The sequence below is a fragment of the Rhamphochromis sp. 'chilingali' genome, assembly GCF_963969265.1.
Source record: "Rhamphochromis sp. 'chilingali' genome assembly, chromosome: 1".
In the NCBI taxonomy this organism is placed as follows: domain Eukaryota; kingdom Metazoa; phylum Chordata; class Actinopteri; order Cichliformes; family Cichlidae; genus Rhamphochromis; species Rhamphochromis sp. 'chilingali'.
The window spans coordinates 55,718,705-55,737,389 of NC_137929.1; the positions used below are offsets into that span (position 1 = coordinate 55,718,705).

At 43.2% G+C, this 18,685-nt stretch overlaps 1 protein-coding gene across 1 annotated transcript; it reads right to left on the reverse strand.

The window, feature by feature from the left end:
* Window positions 1-2,388: 2,388 nt before the first annotated feature.
* Window positions 2,389-16,949, reverse strand: LOC308400303 (scavenger receptor cysteine-rich domain-containing protein DMBT1-like; the record flags this gene model as incomplete). The annotated part of the gene is made up of 15 exons (XM_080887935.1): window positions 2,389-3,210; window positions 3,655-3,741; window positions 4,807-4,969; window positions 5,052-5,297; window positions 5,383-5,534; window positions 8,209-8,396; window positions 8,490-8,621; window positions 8,731-8,930; window positions 11,300-11,362; window positions 11,469-11,556; window positions 11,681-11,837; window positions 12,059-12,315; window positions 13,688-14,119; window positions 16,312-16,687; window positions 16,887-16,949. The coding sequence occupies 14 exons, from the start codon at window positions 16,947-16,949 to the stop codon at window positions 3,655-3,657; spliced, it is 2,604 nt and encodes an 867-aa protein (XP_080744061.1). The 3' UTR covers window positions 2,389-3,210.
* Window positions 16,950-18,685: the final 1,736 nt, after the last annotated feature.

Consider the following 18,685-nt stretch of genomic DNA (forward strand, 5'->3'; position numbering starts at 1 on the left):
ACCATTATCTAACATTGTTGTTTTATGTTGTTAATAAAAAAAAGTATTGTTTAAAATAGTAAATCAAGAAGGCTTAGAGTTAAATCTGATGCCCGATACAATCATTAACTGCAGTGGAGTCATGTGTAGGATGGATGCAATTAGGCAGTGGAGAAAGTTTTATGTGTCAAAATACTGAAATACAAGAAGAGAGATTGTTCTCACTTTGGTACAATCTATATTTAGATTTCATTGGACAAGCACTGTTTGAGTGCTTGCCCTCACAGAACATCACTGAGTTGAAGCTACATGTTTTATCTCATCTCTTTCTCTATTTCTAATATGGATTGTTGCTTATTGTCTTGTAATCTCTCTTCATATATGAAAGAGACTTATTGTGGTTTAATACTTCAACTCTGGTTTAGAGTTATGCTGGGTACAAAGTACTTATTGGTAGCCCACAAAATGTTACTCAACAGAAGAAAAAACAGGTCATTGCCTTCTTCTTTCTGATTTAACAGGTGTTAAATAGATGAAGCCTGCATAAACATGCACTGTTCTCAGTGTATATAGAGCCCCGTGTCATTCAGAAAACCACTGTAGTTAATGGAGTTCGGGCTAAACAGTTTCTTAGTGAGACAGTGGAAATAACAAAAAAATGCTTGAAGCTTCATTTTTACCCTGACCTTTTGTTTTATTTTTGGTCTTTCATGCAAACAGTAAGACAGAATAAGAAAAAAGAACACAGCAATAACTCTTGAATGATCACTTGAAGGCAAAATTCAAAAGTCAACCCATACAGTGGGGCAAAAAAGTATTTAGTCAGCCACCGATTGTGCAAGTTCCCCCACCTAAAATGATGACAGAGGTCAGTAATTTGCACCAGAGGTACACTTCAACTGTGAGAGACAGAATGTGAAAAAAAAATCCATGAAGCCACATGGTAGGATTTGTAAAGAATTTATTCGTAAATCAGGGTGGAAAATAAGTATTTGGTCACCTCAAACAAGGAAAATCTCTGGCTCTCACAGACCTGTAACGTCTTCTGTAAGAAGCTTTTCTGTCCCCCACTCGTTACCTGTATGAATGGCACCTGTTTGAACTCATCATCTGTATAAAAGACACCTGTCCACAGCCTCAAACAGTCAGACTCCAAACTCCGCCATGGCCAAGACCAAAGAGCTTTCGAAGGACACCAGGAAAAGTATTGTAGACCTGCACCAGACTGGGAAGAGTGAATCTACAATAGGCAAGCAGCTTGGTGTGAAAAAATCAACTGTGGGAGCAATCATCAGAAAATGGAAGACATACAAGACCACTGATAATCTCCCTCGATCTGGGGCTCCACGCAAGATCTCATCCCGTGGGGTCAAAATGATCATGAGAACGGTGAGCAAAGATCCCAGAACCACACGGGGGGACCTGGTGAATGACCTGCAGAGAGCTGGGACCAAAGTAACAAAGGTCACCATCAGTAACACACTACAACGGCAGGGAATCAAATCCCGCAGTGCCAGACGTGTTCCGCTGCTGAAGCCAGTGCATGTCCAGGCCCGTCTGAAGTTTGCCAGAGAGCACATGGATGATACAGCAGAGGATTGGGAGAATGTCATGTGGTCAGATGAAACCAAAGTAGAACTTTTTGGTATAAACTCAACTCGTCGTGTTTGGAGGAAGACGAATACTGAGTTGCATCCCAAGAACACCATACCTACTGTGAAGCATGGGGGTGGAAACATCATGCTATGGGGCTGTTTTTCTGCCAAGGGGACAGGACGACTGATCCGTGTTAAGGACAGAATGAATGGGGCCATGTATCGTGAGATTTTGAGCCAAAACCTCCTTCCATCAGTGAGAACTTTGAAGATGAAACGAGGCTGGGTCTTCCAACATGACAATGATCCAAAACACACCGCCCGGGCAACAAAGGAGTGGCTCCGTAAGAAGCATTTGAAAGTCCTGGAGTGGCCTAGCCAGTCTCCAGACCTCAACCCCATAGAAAATCTGTGGCGGGAGTTGAAAGTCCGTGTTGCTCGGCGACAGCCCCAAAACATCACTGCTCTCGAGAAGATCTGCATGGAGGAATGGGCCAAAATACCAGCTACTGTGTGTGCAAACCTGGTAAAGACCTATAGTAAACGTTTGACCTCTGTTATTGCCAACAAAGGTTATGTTACAAAGTATTGAGTTGTATTTTTGTTAATGACCAAATACTTATTTTCCACCCTGATTTACCAATAAATTCTTTACAAATCCTACCATGTGGATTCATGGATTTTTTTTTCACATTCTGTCTCTTACAGTTGAAGTGTACCTCTGGTGCAAATTACTGACCTCTGTCATCATTTTAGGTGGGGGAACTTGCACAATCGGTGGCTGACTAAATACTTTTTTGCCCCACTGTACATAATCAAATTAAAACAAAAGCAGCTAGAAAACAAGGAGTAAGGGAATAAATGATACTGCTCTCCTTTTAATGACTCACCCTGGTAAAGAATCAATTTCCATTTATCTATATGGGACTTTATGGCCCCAAAATATATGTTTCTCAAACTCTCCTCTTGTCATTTCATTTCATTTTCCTCTCAAATGGATACTTTCACATCTTTATGAGTACGGTAAAACATCTTCACCTAAAACAACTTGAGAAGAAGGAATGCTTCTTTATTGCTTGTGAGACCTGTTACCAAAGATGTGTTTATATTCAGAAGGGCACAACAAGTCGTTAGTCTCAATTCTAATCCAACATTTGACACCCTACTGGTCCCCAGAAGTTCTAGAGTGCAACCAGCTTTGCTTGGAGACATTTGAGGAATATATCAATTTGTTCAAATAAATAAAAAAAAACTGACACACTTCCCTTCACCATGTTAATAATAAAATGTAGTAAATACTCCGATGGCTGCATCAGAGAGCAACTTCAGGTTAGTGTTTTGACTGGAGCAGCCAGGGTTCAAACAAACAACCTTCTGGTTAGTAGATGACCTCCTCTACCTCCTGAGCTACTTCCACCCATAAGGAACAGAATCATTATCTCTCTGTTTGGTCCTGTCCTTACAATACTTCCAATAAAACTGCTGCCTTTTCCAGCTGTGTAGTGATCACAACACCATAGCAGCCAGAAGACAGCTCAATCTTTCATACAACCAGCATCCGGATCATCATCAAAAGACAGGGATCATCATGGAGGTGGGCAGCCTGTCAATCAGTCCGAGTCACCATGGAAACCACCTGAGAAGATGAACGACCCTGAATGCTGGAAAATCTTCCTGTTTCTGGTGTCATACCAAATTGTATCTATCGTTCTCCTCCCACTTCTTCCTCTTATCTGCTCATCATCAGTATTTGAGATGGACCTTCACCCTGATCCTGGACTGTCAGGCTACAGACAACCAACATTTCACTGACTTAGAAGATCGAACTCATCAGATGTCAAGTTTATAGACTTTTAGTGGGAATAATAAAGACATTATATTTGCTTTAACTCAATTCAAGAACCTGAAATCATAGTTCAGCTGGAATCAGTATTATTTCTGTAGTTTTTCTTTCACCCTCCATCAGTGAGGTTTGAGATGTTTCTATTATATTGAGGCTTTTCATTGTGCTAATGAATAGCACTAACTATCAGCACAGGTCTCAGAATGATATCATCTAAAACAGCAGACTGTGTCTTACCTAATGAGTCCAAGCCATGCTGATGAAGGCTTCACCTTCATATTTGGGCCTGGCATATCTGCGTCTGCGAGCAGCTCCAGGACAAGTCTAAAGACAAAGAGAGACAAAGTCCAGACTTAAGAACATCAACGCTGATCCTTTCATTCAGGACTGAATCTGCTGAGAGCAAACATTATAGCTTTTGTGTCAGAATCCCTTAATTGGACCAGTTTAATTCCCAGTGTCCAGTGTTTTGTATAAGTTTTACTTCCCTTGCAGTCTTTTTGCTCTGGCTTTTGGAGGAGGCGGATGCATCTTTCACCCTCTCCTTACCCTTATCTTCCCTGCTGCTGCTTCTATGTCCTTGTCTGGTCTTGTCTCACTCTAACCCTGAGAGAGCCTCTCATTCTTGCTCTTGTCCTCTAAAAAGTAAAGAAGAACTATGGCTTTGATTAACTGGTCCCTTAATGCACTTGACACCCTTTTCTCAACGAGAAGCCTAGGATTGGGAGAGCCTGCGTGCTCTGGAGGGACTTTCCTTCCAGATACACGATTTATGGGTGGCAGAAGTGGTGCATCATGTGCCTAGCGGGACTGTCTATTGAAGACATTGAAGACATCTACCTATTCAGCACCATGATAAAGGGGCTCTTCCTGATCTGAGCTGGCTTGGCCCTGGTTTATTGGAAATTGAAGAAAACGGTGAATGCTGTTCAGAAGCCCACAAGGCTGGCTGCTTTGATCGAAAATGTGGGAAGAGTGGTGAGTGCTCAGATTGCAATCATTGTGTCTATGCATGTCTAGTAGTTCCAGTTTTAAATTGTGTGTTAACCTTTCCTTATTTCATTGTTACTGTGGATTCTGTTTATGTTTTCCTGGTTGATCACTTGAACAGCCGTTAATGAAGCGCTTTATGTTATGTATGTTGTCTGCCTACTGAACTGCATTTGGGTCATCATTCGTCACTATGTGATGCAAACATCAAAGCCGTGGAAGAATTTTAGAGATTTAATTTGCCTGTGGGTACAGGTATGCCAGATCAATACATCTTTAAAATTCAGTAATGTAGGAGTAGTTACATGCAAATACCGATAATAAAACTCTGAGATGCAAATTTGGTATGTTTTGATAGAGCTTAACACATGCTGCTAGTGTGTTAGCAGAATGCTGTACCTGGAGGCAGCTGTACTCCTGTTTGGGACACACGTGGAGTTTGCAGTGCAGGAAGACTTCACCAGAACCCCCGGTGAACTCAAACATGTTAAAGGAGAAGTAGTTGGAGGTTCCCAGTCCGTTGTCCTCCACCTGCACAGTCTGGTCAGCAGGGTTGGCACAGCTGCTCACAGACAGGAAAACACACTTTGTTCAGGAGTCCATGAGAGAGATCAAAACCACATGACTCTCTGAGTCTGTCTCACCCGTTTATGATCAGGTCGTATCTCGGAGTGCTGTCGGGTGATGGCTGGTCAGTTGCCCAGCAGGAGTCGGTCACCACGACGACCACGTCTCCGTCCAGCCCGTCAGTCTTCAGCTCCACCCAGATCTTCTGGTTCAGTTGCACTTCAATGCAGGACTCCACAGCTTGTGTGTGGCTGACGTTGGTGAAAGCCTTCATGGTCAGAGTGTAATCCCAAACTCCAGATGTGATGTGCTGGATCACAGAGCTGCAGAACACAAACACACTTCAGCTTTCTCTGACTCACAAACCTCATGAGAAGCTTCACATCTTAAAGTAATTCAACCACACACCTGTCTCTGATCCTGAAGGTGGCAGTCTTGATGTCCGGCTGAGTTTGGACGCAGGAGAAGTCGATGTAGACTTGGTCGTGACGAGTGATGATGTCAGAGGAGCTGTTCTGGTTCATGATGGTGTTTTTGTAGATGAGTTCACTGTTGTTGGTCTGTGGAGTCACACAATCAGATGACGCTAAACAAGTCGGTTCATTTTAAAATTATAGTATATGTATAATTTTTTAATGCTGGACATCAGGAATCAACAGAGATCTGTTATGTTTCTACAACTTACCAGGTACTATGATTTCTTGGTCAACACAAAGAAATAGGAATGCATCAATCCAACTTTTATTTCTGACCTGATACTTATATCTCCTGATATCATTGTTAAATTAATTAGCTTTTTTCATAACTCTGAGGTGATGAAGAGATTGGGAATTGTTCTCCATGTTCAATGCAACATCTAACTCCAAATGCACAAGCTTCTTGTACATATAGGGTCCCCTTGTGTCTTTGTCCTCTGTGTCCCTCCCTGTGCGTCTGTGTTTATGTTCCTATTGGCTTGTTCCCTCCTTGTGCCATTGTGTTTCCTATTTTATTTTGACAGTCTTAAGTTCCATCTTCAGTGTGTTTAGTTTTGCTGCCTCTGTCTCATTACATTAATTTGTCTCAGCTGTGTTTCCAATGTATTTCCTGTTCACTCGTCATTGTGTTGTGTAGTTAAGCCCTCTGTTTCTCTCTGTCCATTGACACGTTCTGCTTCATGGTTGTATGTTTCTCTGTGTGCTTCAATGCGTGTTTAGATGTTTGCCCTCGGGCAATTGAGAGCTTCGCTTTTACACTCAGCTTTCTTTTCACCACGATGGACTGGTACAGCGTCATCACTGCAGAAGCATCAATTTGTCTGTTGATCTCCAGACCTTTTTCGAACTGTGCTCGGCCGGGCCCCATAGACTAAGGCGCGTTCACCAGACGTTCGACCTCGGGCACCCTCCACGGGCCTGACTCCAGGGCAGGGCCCTGATAACCCTAAGCGCGCAAGGTGAACTGTTCCCTTGATGCTCTATTTATAGGGATCTTTTGAATCGCTCTTTGTCTGGTCCCTCACTAAGGACTAGTTTACCACGGGTGACCCTCCCAGGGGGCAAAAGCCCCCCGACAACATAGCCCCTGGGATCCCTGGGACACACAAACCCTTCCACTACGGTAAGGTAGTGATTCCCTTCTGAGAATTACTATCTTAAGATAATAAATGTTATTAATCTTGCACCAAATGTTAATTAATGATAATAAATCTTTTTCATGTGACAGTCATTAGGCTTCTGTAAACAGCTGTTATTTACACTGTTGCTTTTTGATAAAGGACAACTGGAATCAAATAATATTTAACTGAGTTGCTGTTAAGATGTCACACTACCATAAATATAAGAAAAGCGTATGAAACCGGTTTGGCAAACCAACAGCCTAGCATATAATTCGTAAGCAGATGAGTATGCACAAGAGAAAAATATTACATTGCATCTTTTTAGTCATTTCAACTCACTTTAACCAGCTTCCTCTGTTTTGCTTTGTTTTTTTTAAATATAACAGAGCAGAGCAGCAGAAGCTCAGCAGATGCTGGAAGATGTTTGGCTGCTTGTAGTAGACTTGTAGTCAAGACCGCCTAATCCGAGACCAAGACAAGACCAAGACCAGAGGGTATCGAGACCAAGACAAGACCAAGACCAGAGGGTATCGAGACCAAGACAAGACCAAGACCACGTAAAAGTGGTCTCGAGACCGGTCTCGAGACATCCAACTCTAGTCAGCAACCACATAAATATGCCCATTAAAGTCGACAACAAACCACACCATATCAGCCCTTAAAGTGCTCACTGAAATGGTTTCGATATATTTCTGCTCAATGAATTCACCAAAATACCTAAAGTTAATGAAAATTGTTTAAGTAGCTGAAAGCCACTGCTAGTGCTAGCTACCTGTACATAGCATGTAATGTAACGTTAAGTTAAAGTTAAGTCTGCAGGGACGGTTGCAAAAAAACTGTCCCTACATAATTTAGAATGTTTGAAGAACACATTATAAATAACAATATTACATAAACATGACCAGGTCATCTGAGGTTGGAAAGGTAGTTAGAAGAGTTTGAAGGTGTTTGTTACCTTTGAGGGTGTTTGCGCTCCAGGTGCCTGGTGAAGGTTGAGGTAGTCCCGGCTGTCTCGGTCAAGGAGACTTTGCAAAAACTGCACTTTGCCGAATGCTTCTTTTTTGCATTTACCAAAAACTATTTGTGTTCTATGAACGCAAACTTTATGACAGACGAAGTCGCTTACATTTCTGTAACTTACTGACTGGGCATACTGCTCAATCTAACGGATTGCATTTAGTTGTGTTTGAAGGGCGCGAAAGGCAAAATAATAAAATGCCACAATGTGGAGGGATTTGAGCATGGCTGAGCCACTGTGTGTCGCTGTGTGACAGCTGAGCAGCGAAAGGAAATTAATTGAGGAGCCGGCTCTCACTCAATGGGAGTCGACTATTCTGATTCACTACAAAGCACTCTCTAAGCACGGCTCTTAGAGCTAAAGCTTTTGCGCATGATACATTATCAAATGTTATGCTGTGTGTCATGGATACTGTTGACTCCAAATCTCCCGACCACTATGTTGATCTGAGACAGCAAGACCGAGACAGCGAGACCAAGACAAGACCGAGACCAAAGTCCGTCAAGATCAAGACAAGACCAAGACAAAAGTCCGTCGAGACCGGTCTCGAGACCAAGACCGGTTTTCGGGACATCCAATTCTAGCTTGTAGAAGGTAAAGAGGAGGAGATGAAACCCACCGTGACCACTGTCCCACAGCTGTTGCTGCTGTTGAAGCTGAAGGTCACCATGTGGGTGAGCTCGTCCACCTGACCCCTGCAGGTCGGGTCGTTGAGGTGTAAGGCAGAGTAGTCGATGCCTTTGTCCTCCAGGAGACAACCGACCAGAGTTAGTGAAGCAGAGTCCTGCATGCAGACTGTTGGATCACCTGAACGTCACAATATCAGTCAGAAAAATCACAGTTAGAAGTTTTCCTCCATTATTCAGCCCTGTTGTCATGGTGATGTCACAGCTGTCGTACCCAAAGAGTTGATTTCTTGGTACTTGGAGGCAAAAATGTCCCGACAGAAGCAGCGAGTGTCACCACCGACCGTCTTCTCACCACAGAACTCGTGATCGCTGCAGGTCCTGTCCTGACAGAAGGCCTCAGAGGCTACAGAGGAACACACTGATGTATTATCCTGAAAACATGGGAGCTCTAAAACTCCAGAGTTCAGGTGTTTAACAAAGGAGAGCTTATTAAGGTCTTATTAAGGTCTTACAGCAGCCGGTCTTTGATGTCCAGCCATCCAGAGTGTGGTTGTGTTGACTGCAGGCTCTTGCGTAGGCCTTCAGGAACTGACAGTTGAGTCCGTCCACTGCAGGATATTTACACAAAGTGTCGGTGCAGGCGGTTATGTAGGGCTCTGGGTCGATGTCACTGTTACAGGAGGAGAAGGGCGCCTCCTTCAGGAGATCACAGCTGCTCACCACAGAGAAAACAAAATTAAAGACAAGAAAATGATCAACTGTAATCATTTGTCTAAATATAGCTTATCAAACACTACTTATCTTGCGTATGTGCTTCTCTAAATCTAATGGTTTTTTATGGTAGATCAAAATTAAATGAAGTCTCTGTTTTTGTAATTTTGCTTCTACACTGCCATAATGGTTGTTAAATAAAATCATGCAAATCAATCAAGATGTGACTGATCTGCAGTTTTTCACTTTTCATTTTCATTTCATCAGTTTCAAGGGACTTGACTGCTTGGTTTGTATCCCCTTGTCAAGTCTGCATCTGTGTTATGTTTCCTGTTTTACTTTGACAGTCCGTGTCCTATGTTAATGTTTACCGTTTTGCTTCCTCTTGGTCTTCTCAGGTTTGATTACTCCCAGCTGTGCTCCCTTTGTGTCTCTCGTTCCCTCCTTATCCCTCTGTGTATTTTAGCCCTGTGTTTTCCTTGGTCTGTGTTGCGATCTCCCTCATTCATGGCTGTGTTTCCCTGTGTGCCTCACTCTATGTTTAGTTATTACTTCCACAGTGTAGATTTTATTGTTTTACCCTTGAGTCAGAAATAAAGCTGCTTTTTGAGTTCACTTTTTTGCTCTGTGAAGTCTGCATTTTAGGTGCTTCTCTGCCTGCACACAGCCTCTTCATGACATTTTTTCAGGGAACTCAAAATGGGTTAACAATTCAAAACTGTTCTGTAGGAGGTTGATCAAGGCTTGAAAGCTGGTGCTGCAAATTCCAACAGGTGATCCCAATTTTTTGGATTACTTACAACCCCCTTTGTCTGTGTCACTGCAGTATCATACCCTCTTGAGCATCAGTTGATCAGTATTATACTGCTGAAAGAAGTGTGTTGCTACAAAAATGGTGAGAAAAAAGCAATTAACAATGGAAGAGACACAAACCATCGTAACACTTAAAAATGTAGGTTTTTCCTACAGAGAAATTGCAAAGAGAGTCAGGGTGTCAGAGAGTACAGTTTCTTTCACTATCAAAAGTTACTCAGAAACTGCAGCAAAGTGACAGGAAGATGTCGGGCAGACCCAATACCACAACTGAATCAGAGGACAGCTTGCGGCTCAAAGGACAACAGCTTCAAGCACAAGCTTAATAGTAGTCATGGCAACCAAGTCTCACCTTCAACTGTGAAGAGAAGACTTCGAGCTACTGGTTTGACAGGATGAGTTGCTGCAAGAAAGCCACTGCTAAGATGTAAGAATAAGAGGCTCACCTGGGCCATGAAACAAAACCATTGGACTACTGAACACTGGAAGGGAGTATAATGGAATCAAAAATTGAAATCCTGGTTTCATTATGCTGGATTTTCGTATGCTGTTGAGTAGGTGAAAGATTCCATGGCATCAAGTTTCAAGGAGGAAGTGTGATGGTCTGGGGCTGTTTTGCTGGATCCAGGGTCAGTGACTTATACAGAATGAGGGGAACCCTGAACCACAACAGTTACCACAGCCTTATCCTGCGCCATGCAACAGCCTCTGGCCTAGTTGATCAGGGGTTGGTCATCCTACAGAAGGATAATGACCCAAAAAACAAGTCCAAGCTATGCCAGAATCAGGAATAAAGAACAAGATGGTAAGCTTGAAAACATGGAGTGGCCGGGACAGACTCCAGACGTAAACCCCATTGAGCTGTTTTGGGATGAACTGGACAGAAACGTGAAAGCAAGGAAAGTGAGAACATAACTGCACTTAGACTGTGGACGGCCTTTTTTTCTTTTTGGTGAGGCGAGAGATGGAAAGAGGGAAAGCTGAGACCAGCGCTGCCCTGACTGTGGGTTGTTGTATGAATGTCAAATAAAATTGACAACTGTGAGCACAACTGTTGTCGGTGTGAAGTGTATTCCACAGTATCATTGCCAAAATTGGCAATGAAGAGATGCCTTCATGAATGTAAATACAGAGGATTCATAACAAACTAAGGGTTACAATTACAGACAAGAAGGCTGATTTTGACTTTAGTAGCGGAATGATGAAGTTTGGAGGAGAGAAATAGTTCATAGTCTGAAGCACCACATTATGAGTCACACATAATGGAGACAGTGTTATAGCATGGGCATGAATGCCTTTCAGTGGAACCAATTATTTCTGAGCCTGTGAAAACATCAAACTGTGTATATATCTGTAATTCCTAAACAGTTAATGCAAGACTTTTGCTGAACACCTTTGCTTAATGCTATAAATCTAGACTACATTCAAGGCTTAAGTGTGGCATTTAATGTGGTGGTCTGCAAAGGCAAACTTCTAAAGAAGTACACAAGGTAACTGCCACAAAAATTATATATCCAACAATATAACAGATGTTCCCTACTGTGTGGATCTGCTCACCGTTCAGTCACACTGGTGCAGTCGATCGTGCTGTCAGCAGTCTCACTGTACTGCATCTCACAGCTAGAGGGCGACAAACAACAAAGTTCAGGCTCATTCATACAAACAGAATATCTGCAACATCAGCAGCAGCAGTCAGAGGGACTCTGAGCTTGTGATGAGGTCTTACCTGGTGGAGCTGTACTCAGAGAGCCTCAGGTCACTCAGAGACCTGCTGGATTTTCCACACAGACCTTCCACAGATGAACCAGCAGGTCCTGCAGAGGATCAGGACAGAATGAGTCAGATCAGCATCAATATTCAAACTGGAGGAACACAGAAGAATAAATAACAGCACAGTTTACAGTTTATGTTACAAGAATTAAACTTTATCTTCTGCACCTTCTAAGAGGATCTGTGCGGTGTAGCCGTCAAAGAAGACAGAGATGATGAGGTTGGAGAGCGACAGCTTGGCAGTGACTCCAGTTTGGTCCTTAGAGAGCTGCACACCATGAACCAGCTGAGATGAGCTGCTGAGGGTCAGTGTGGAGTCGTCCAGCTGCATCACAGCAGAGACAAAGTGGAGGAAACACTGAGTGAAACATGTCAAACACACAAACAGGCTGATTTCACAGCAACAACCACTGAGTTTAGCAGCTCTGAAAGAACTGCTTCTAACAGCCCTGAGAAGAACGATGAGAGGAGACACAGCAGAGGATGAGGGAGGACTTTGGATCAGACTCCACTCTGACACATGAACTGTGGCTGTAGGTCGCTTACCTGAACTCTCCCACCTTGTTCCAGGTGAATGTCATGCCCGTCCACACGCAGCATCACACTGTCCAAAAAGCTCACATCTTTACGACGTCTGTCCCTGAAGTTCCCCAGAACAAGGAAATCTGGGAGTAACGGAGTCGAGAACAGAGAGTACGCACAGCGATCCTGGATGGAGTTAATCTGGCCGTGGACGTCAATGATAGTGGGGCCGGTCACAGTGCAGGTTGAGGCCAACACACTGGGCATCTCAGGTAGAAATTCTTAAAAAACAGAGGGGAAAGGGTGTCTTAGTATCAGCTCTACAAGTCTTCTGGATTTTGGAAGTTCTAAGTTATTTAGAACTTCTTGAACAGTTTCACAAGATATCATGATAAGTTCAGGAGATGCATATGTGAATATCTAACCATGGTCACACTTTTAGTATGGATGATATAACCTCTGGAAATGACTGGTCTCTTGGATTATCTTTAAGATAACATTTCAAAATATCTCAGCACACAATCTACTTTGTCTTTTGCAGAAATGACCAGAAGTGAGTGACAGGTGGTATGAAGCAGACTTGTTTGGGCATTTTTTGTTGTGTCGTTTTCTGTTTACTGGGGTGGAAAGATTGTTCCTTACAGCCAGTGGATGGAACTGGGTATTTTGAACAACTTCAGTATGATCGATTTTAATTCTCTTCATGCAGCTAATATTAAATTAAATCATTATCTCTTAAGATACAATTTATGTTCAAATATAATGCCTGTAAATGTCAAAAAGGCCTTAAAATTTTAATTAAAAATAAACATCTGTATTATTTTGTAAATAATTATCAAAAAACCAGAACAGATACAATGATTGAATTCATGTCCAAAAAAGAAAGAGCTTGTGGGTAAAACAGTGTAGCATAAATCAAAAAAATCATAGTTGTTGACTGCAAACCTGTCAGTTAATATCAAGAGCTGTGGAAACGCATTGCAGTTTGGTGTTTTATTTTGGTGTTGTCCCACTTTAACGAAAACTCAAAAGCCTCCCAATTTACCATCACAAAGAGCTGAAAGAAGAGTTGGTTCAAGTGCAAAGCCTGTAAAGAGTAAAAAATCATCCAAATTTGCATTTTAAATAGAAAATGATGGACTTTTTGTTGGGTTTACAGTAAGGCTCCAAGATATTGTCTGTAAATAAAATATTCAATGTGAAAGAGCTTGTGGGCAAAACAGTGTAACATAAGTCAAAGCTATCATAATCGTTGACTGCAAACCTGTCAGCTAATATCAAGAGCTGTGGAAACGCATTGCATTTTGGTGTTTTATTTTTGTGTTGTCCCACTTTAACGAAAACTCAAAAGCCTCCCAATTTACCATCACAAAGAGCTGAAAGAAGAGTTGGTTCAAGTGCAAAGCCTGTAAAGAGTAAAAAATCATCCAAATTTGCATTTTAAATGGAAAATGATGGACTTTTTGTTGGGTTTACAGTAAGGCTCCAAGATATTGTCTGTAAATAAAATATTCAATGTGAAAGAGCTTGTGGGCACAACAGTGTAACATAAGTCAAAGCTATCATAATCGTTGACTGCAAACCTGTCAGCTAAACATCCTGGACATATAATCAAGCAGTGGGACTTCAGTGTAAGCAGCTGCACAAATTTACCTTCACAGATGACACCAGCGTCCTCAGAGTGTCCACAGTTGTGAGATCCAAATCCTAAGTGCTGGCACTGAGTGAGATTTGATTCACTGCCTGAGCAACTGACATCATCCAACCAGATGGGTCCGGTGCCCTGACCAAACTGAGCATTTGCTGGTGCTGAGACGACCCTGCCGCAGCCCAGCTGTCTACACACCACCTGAGCATCCACTAGGTCCCATAAATCATCACACACCGTCCCCCACTGCCCACTGTGGAAGATCTCCACCCTGCCAGAACACGAGCTGTTTCCTCCAACCAGGCGGATGCGCCCCTCCACTGCTGCACTGTTGCTCACTGCTGTTGTAGAAGTGAGCCTGACATGATTGGCTGTAGAGGTCTGCGGTATTGGAGCAGGTGTGGTTGAAGAAAGTGCAGATGTTGTTGTGTTCACCTCTGTTTACAGTCAATACATAAATGAATAAGTGAGAGTACTGCGGTAAAGCTGAGAGCATTTTCCTTCTGAACAGTTGAATTTAGCAGCAGGATGAAAAAGACGAATTTGTTACAGTGTGATCATGCTTAGAGGGCAACAATACCTGCACAGTATGCAAGGTGACACACAGATGGCCTCTCAAGTTTGTAGACGTAGTAGTTTCCATAGCATAGTTTGACTTGGATGGTGTGTGATGGAAACTGGCAGCAGCTTCCAGACCAGTTGTTGCACACAGTGCGATTTACAGTTTCACCTGGCTGTGAGGGATGAGGTTGTGTTATCCACAGAGGAGCACGAGTTCCACACCTGTTTGAGTCTATACACCTCTCGGGAATACGAGCATTGGAGCTCCCCAGAAACAGGCGGTACCAGCCTTGCCAGTTAATAGATTGATCACAGTGTAGGTCCTGAGTGTTTGTGTTGTTTGTTGAACGCCATTGATCATTCAGCACAGTGTAGTTGTAACAAGGATCGACACTTTGGGGATATCCTGAAGGATGAAAAGAAGTCATCTTTTTAAACAATCACACACACTGATAGATGCATTGGGGACAAATTGGGTTCAATGTCTTGGCCAAGAAAGCTTCGACATGCAGACTGAAGGAGCAGGGATGAAACAGCGTGTTTGTACCGGTCTTAAAGATTTCTGTTGTGCATATCTTTAAAAGAATAGTTGAAACATTCATTCCACCCACTTTATTGTGTCAAATAAACTCAAAACAAGCCTTTCGGTGCTTCTTTCCGCATCGCCTCTTCCTCAATTTAAGAGAAAAAAAATCTTAAAACAACAGCAAATGTAAAAGATGATTCTTCTGTTCACAAGTCAGTCATAGGGCTTACAACCACACGGACATTTTAGAATCACCAGTTCACCTATCTTCAGGAACAGCAAGTCATCGAACTGTGGGAGGGATCCGAATTACCCAGAGAAAACCCACAAGGAGAGGCCTTGAAACCAGGGTCCACAGCTAAAAATGGCTGTAAAATACAATGTAAATTCCAACAGTGTGGCCATATGAATTAGTCTAATATGCATGTAAAGTGCTCAATTTACGGATTTATAAACAAAATAAAAAATAAAAGGCATATATTCTCAAAAGAAGATTAATGATCTCGTTCATCGTGCTCTTGCTTACCCTGTTAGTCTCAAAACAAAATCAAAAAGACTTTTTGCTGGATATAAAATTGTTAGATTTGCTGAGACAGACAATTTATGTATTGCATACACGGTGTTGTTTCAGCAGGCATGAACACACATGAGCATGTAGGAACAGAGGATCACCGGAGAAAACTCCTTTTTTATTTTTCTCCTTCCCAAGTACCACAACAAAAAGGATATTCATTAGCGCCCTCCAGTGCTTCTAGTAAATGCATCTACAGAACAAAATGCAATAGTATGTGGACACAACACAGGGCCATAACATTTCAGTGCATGTCACATGTCCAGCAATCAGGGCATTTAATGCAGTCACATGGGTGTTTTAAGTCTTGGATATTATTTTGCTGCTCACAGTCAGAAAGAGGGACTTCCTGTGGACATAAGGTAAGGTTATAGAGGACCCACTAACTATGTTTCATGCAGCTGTGTATCATTTGCAGAACCCACAGTGAAAATGTAGTCTAGAATGGATAAAGTTTAAGCATTTAATCCTGAAGTCCTGTTTCTACCAGGTGCAAGTTTGTGACCAAATATTGTTACTTAGACGTCTCCAGAATATGATTCTCATGGAGCCTGTAAAAGCAGGTACATGTTGGATAACATATATTTGAGTGGAGCAATATCAAGAGCTGTGGAAACGCATTTTGGTGTTTTATTTTGGTGTTGTCCCACTTTAACGAAAACTCAAAAGCCTCCCAATTTACCATCACAAAGAGCTGAAAGAAGAGTTGGTTCAAGTGCAAAGCCTGTAAAGAGTAAAAAATCATCCAAATTTGCATTTTAAATGGAAAATGATGGACTTTTTGTTGGGTTTACAGTAAGGCTCCAAGATATTGTCTGTAAATAAAATATTCAATGTGAAAGAGCTTGTGGGCAAAACAGTGTAACATAAGTCAAAGCTATCATAATCGTTGACTGCAAACCTGTCAGCTAAACATTCTGGACATATAATCAAGCAGTGGGACTTCAGTGTAAGCAGCTGCACAAATTTACCTTCACAGATGACACCAGCGTCCTCAGAGTGTCCACAGTTGTGAGATCCAAATCCTAAGTGCTGGCACTGAGTGAGATTTGATTCACTGCCTGAGCAACTGACATCATCCAACCAGATGGGTCCGGTGCCCTGACCAAACTGAGCATTTGCTGGTGCTGAGACGACCCTGCCGCAGCCCAGCTGTCTACACACCACCTGAGCATCCACTAGGTCCCATAAATCATCACACACCGTCCCCCACTGCCCACTGTGGAAGATCTCCACCCTGCCAGAACACGAGCTGTTTCCTCCAACCAGGCGGATGCGCCCCTCCACTGCTGCACTGTTGCTCACTGCTGTTGTAGAAGTGAGCCTGACCTGATTGGCTGTAGAGGTCTGCGGTATTGGAGCAGGTGTGGTTGAAGAAAGTGCAGATGTTATTGTGTTCACCTCTGTTTACAGTCAATACATAAATGAATAAGTGAGAGTACTGCGGTAAAGCTGAGAGCATTTTCCTTCTGAACAGTTGAATTTAGCAGCAGGATGAAAAAGATGAATTTGTTACAGTGTGATCATGCTTAGAGGGCAACAATACCTGCACAGTACGCAAGGTGGCACACAGATGGCCTCTCAAGTTTGTAGACGTAGTAGTTTCCATAGCATAGTTTGACTTGGATGGTGTGTGATGGAAACTGGCAGCAGCTTCCAGACCAGTTGTTGCACACAGTGCGATTTACAGTTTCACCTGGCTGTGAGGGATGAGGTTGTGTTATCCACAGAGGAGCATGGGTTCCACACCTGTTTGAGTCTATACACCTCTCGGGAATACGAGCATTGGAGCTCCCCAGAAACAGGCGGTACCAGCCTTGCCAGTTAATAGATTGATCACAGTGTAGGTCCTGAGTGTTTGTGTTGTTTGTTGAACGCCATTGATCATTCAGCACAGTGTAGTTGTAACAAGGATCGACACTTTGGGAATATCCTGAAGGATGAAAAGAAGTCATCTTTTTAAACAATCACACACACTGATAGATGCATTGGGGACAAATTGGGTTCAATGTCTTGGCCAAGAAAGCTTCGACATGCAGACTGAAGGAGCAGGGATGAAACAGCGTGTTTGTACCGGTCTTAAAGATTTCTGTTGTGCATATCTTTAACTAAATTGTTTCTTTAGTTTCCAAACTTTTTTTGTTCAATACAATCAGTTTTTGGTATGAACACTGCAAAGATTTGACATCTAAATATTTGGCATGAAAAAAGTATTTAATTTCAAAAAAATCCAGACTGTAATCAAGTGACATAATGTCTCTGTTTTCTGATTTCACACCACCTCCTCCGACCACAACTCTTCATATTCATGAAGCAGATGTGAGGAAGCAGTTTAGGAGTCTGAATGCTCGGAAAGCTCCCGGCCCAGACGGTGTGTCTCCTGCCACCCTCAGACACTGTGCAAACGAGCTGGCCCCAGTGTTTTCTGGCATCTTCAACTCCTCACTGCAGGCATGTCATGTGCCTGCCTGCTTCAAGTCCTCCACCATAATCCCTGTCCCCAAGAAACCTAGGATCACTGGACTAAATGACTACAGACCCGTGGCTCTGACATCTGTGGTCATGAAGTCATTTGAGCGCCTAGTTCTCTCCCATCTCAAGACCCTCACGGCCCCCCTCCTGGACCCCCTGCAGTTTGCATATAGAGCCAACAGGTCTGTAGACGACGCCATCAACATGGCCCTACACTTCATCCTGCAGCATCTGGACTCCCCAGGAACCTACGCCAGGATCCTGTTTGTGGACTTCAGCTCTGCCTTCAACACCATCCTTCCAGACCATCTCCGAGGCAAGCTTTCCCAGATGAATGTGCCTGATCCCATCTGCCGGTGGATCACTGACTTCCTGACGGACAGGAAGCAGCACGTGAGGCTGGGAAAGAATGTCTCGGACTCCCGGACCATCAGCACCGGCTCCCCTCAGGGCTGTGTTCTTTCTCCTCTGCTCTTCTCCCTGTACACCAACTGCTGCACCTCCACCCACCAGTCTGTCAAGCTAATCAAGTTCGCAGATGACACCACCGTCATTGGGCTCATCTCGGACGGGGACGAGTCTGCCTACAGGAGGGAGGTTGAACGTCTGGTGTCTTGGTGCAGCCACAACAACCTGGTGCTGAATGCCCAGAAGACAGTGGAGATTATTGTGGACTTCAGGAAGCACACAGCCCCACTCCCCCCCATCATCCTGACTGACACCCCCATCACCTCTGTGGACTCATTCCGCTTCCTGGGTACCACCATCACCCAGGACCTGAAGTGGGAGCCCACCATCACCTCCGTCATTAAGAAAGCCCAGCAGAGGATGTACTTCCTGAGGCAGCTGAAGAAATTCAACCTGCCAACACGG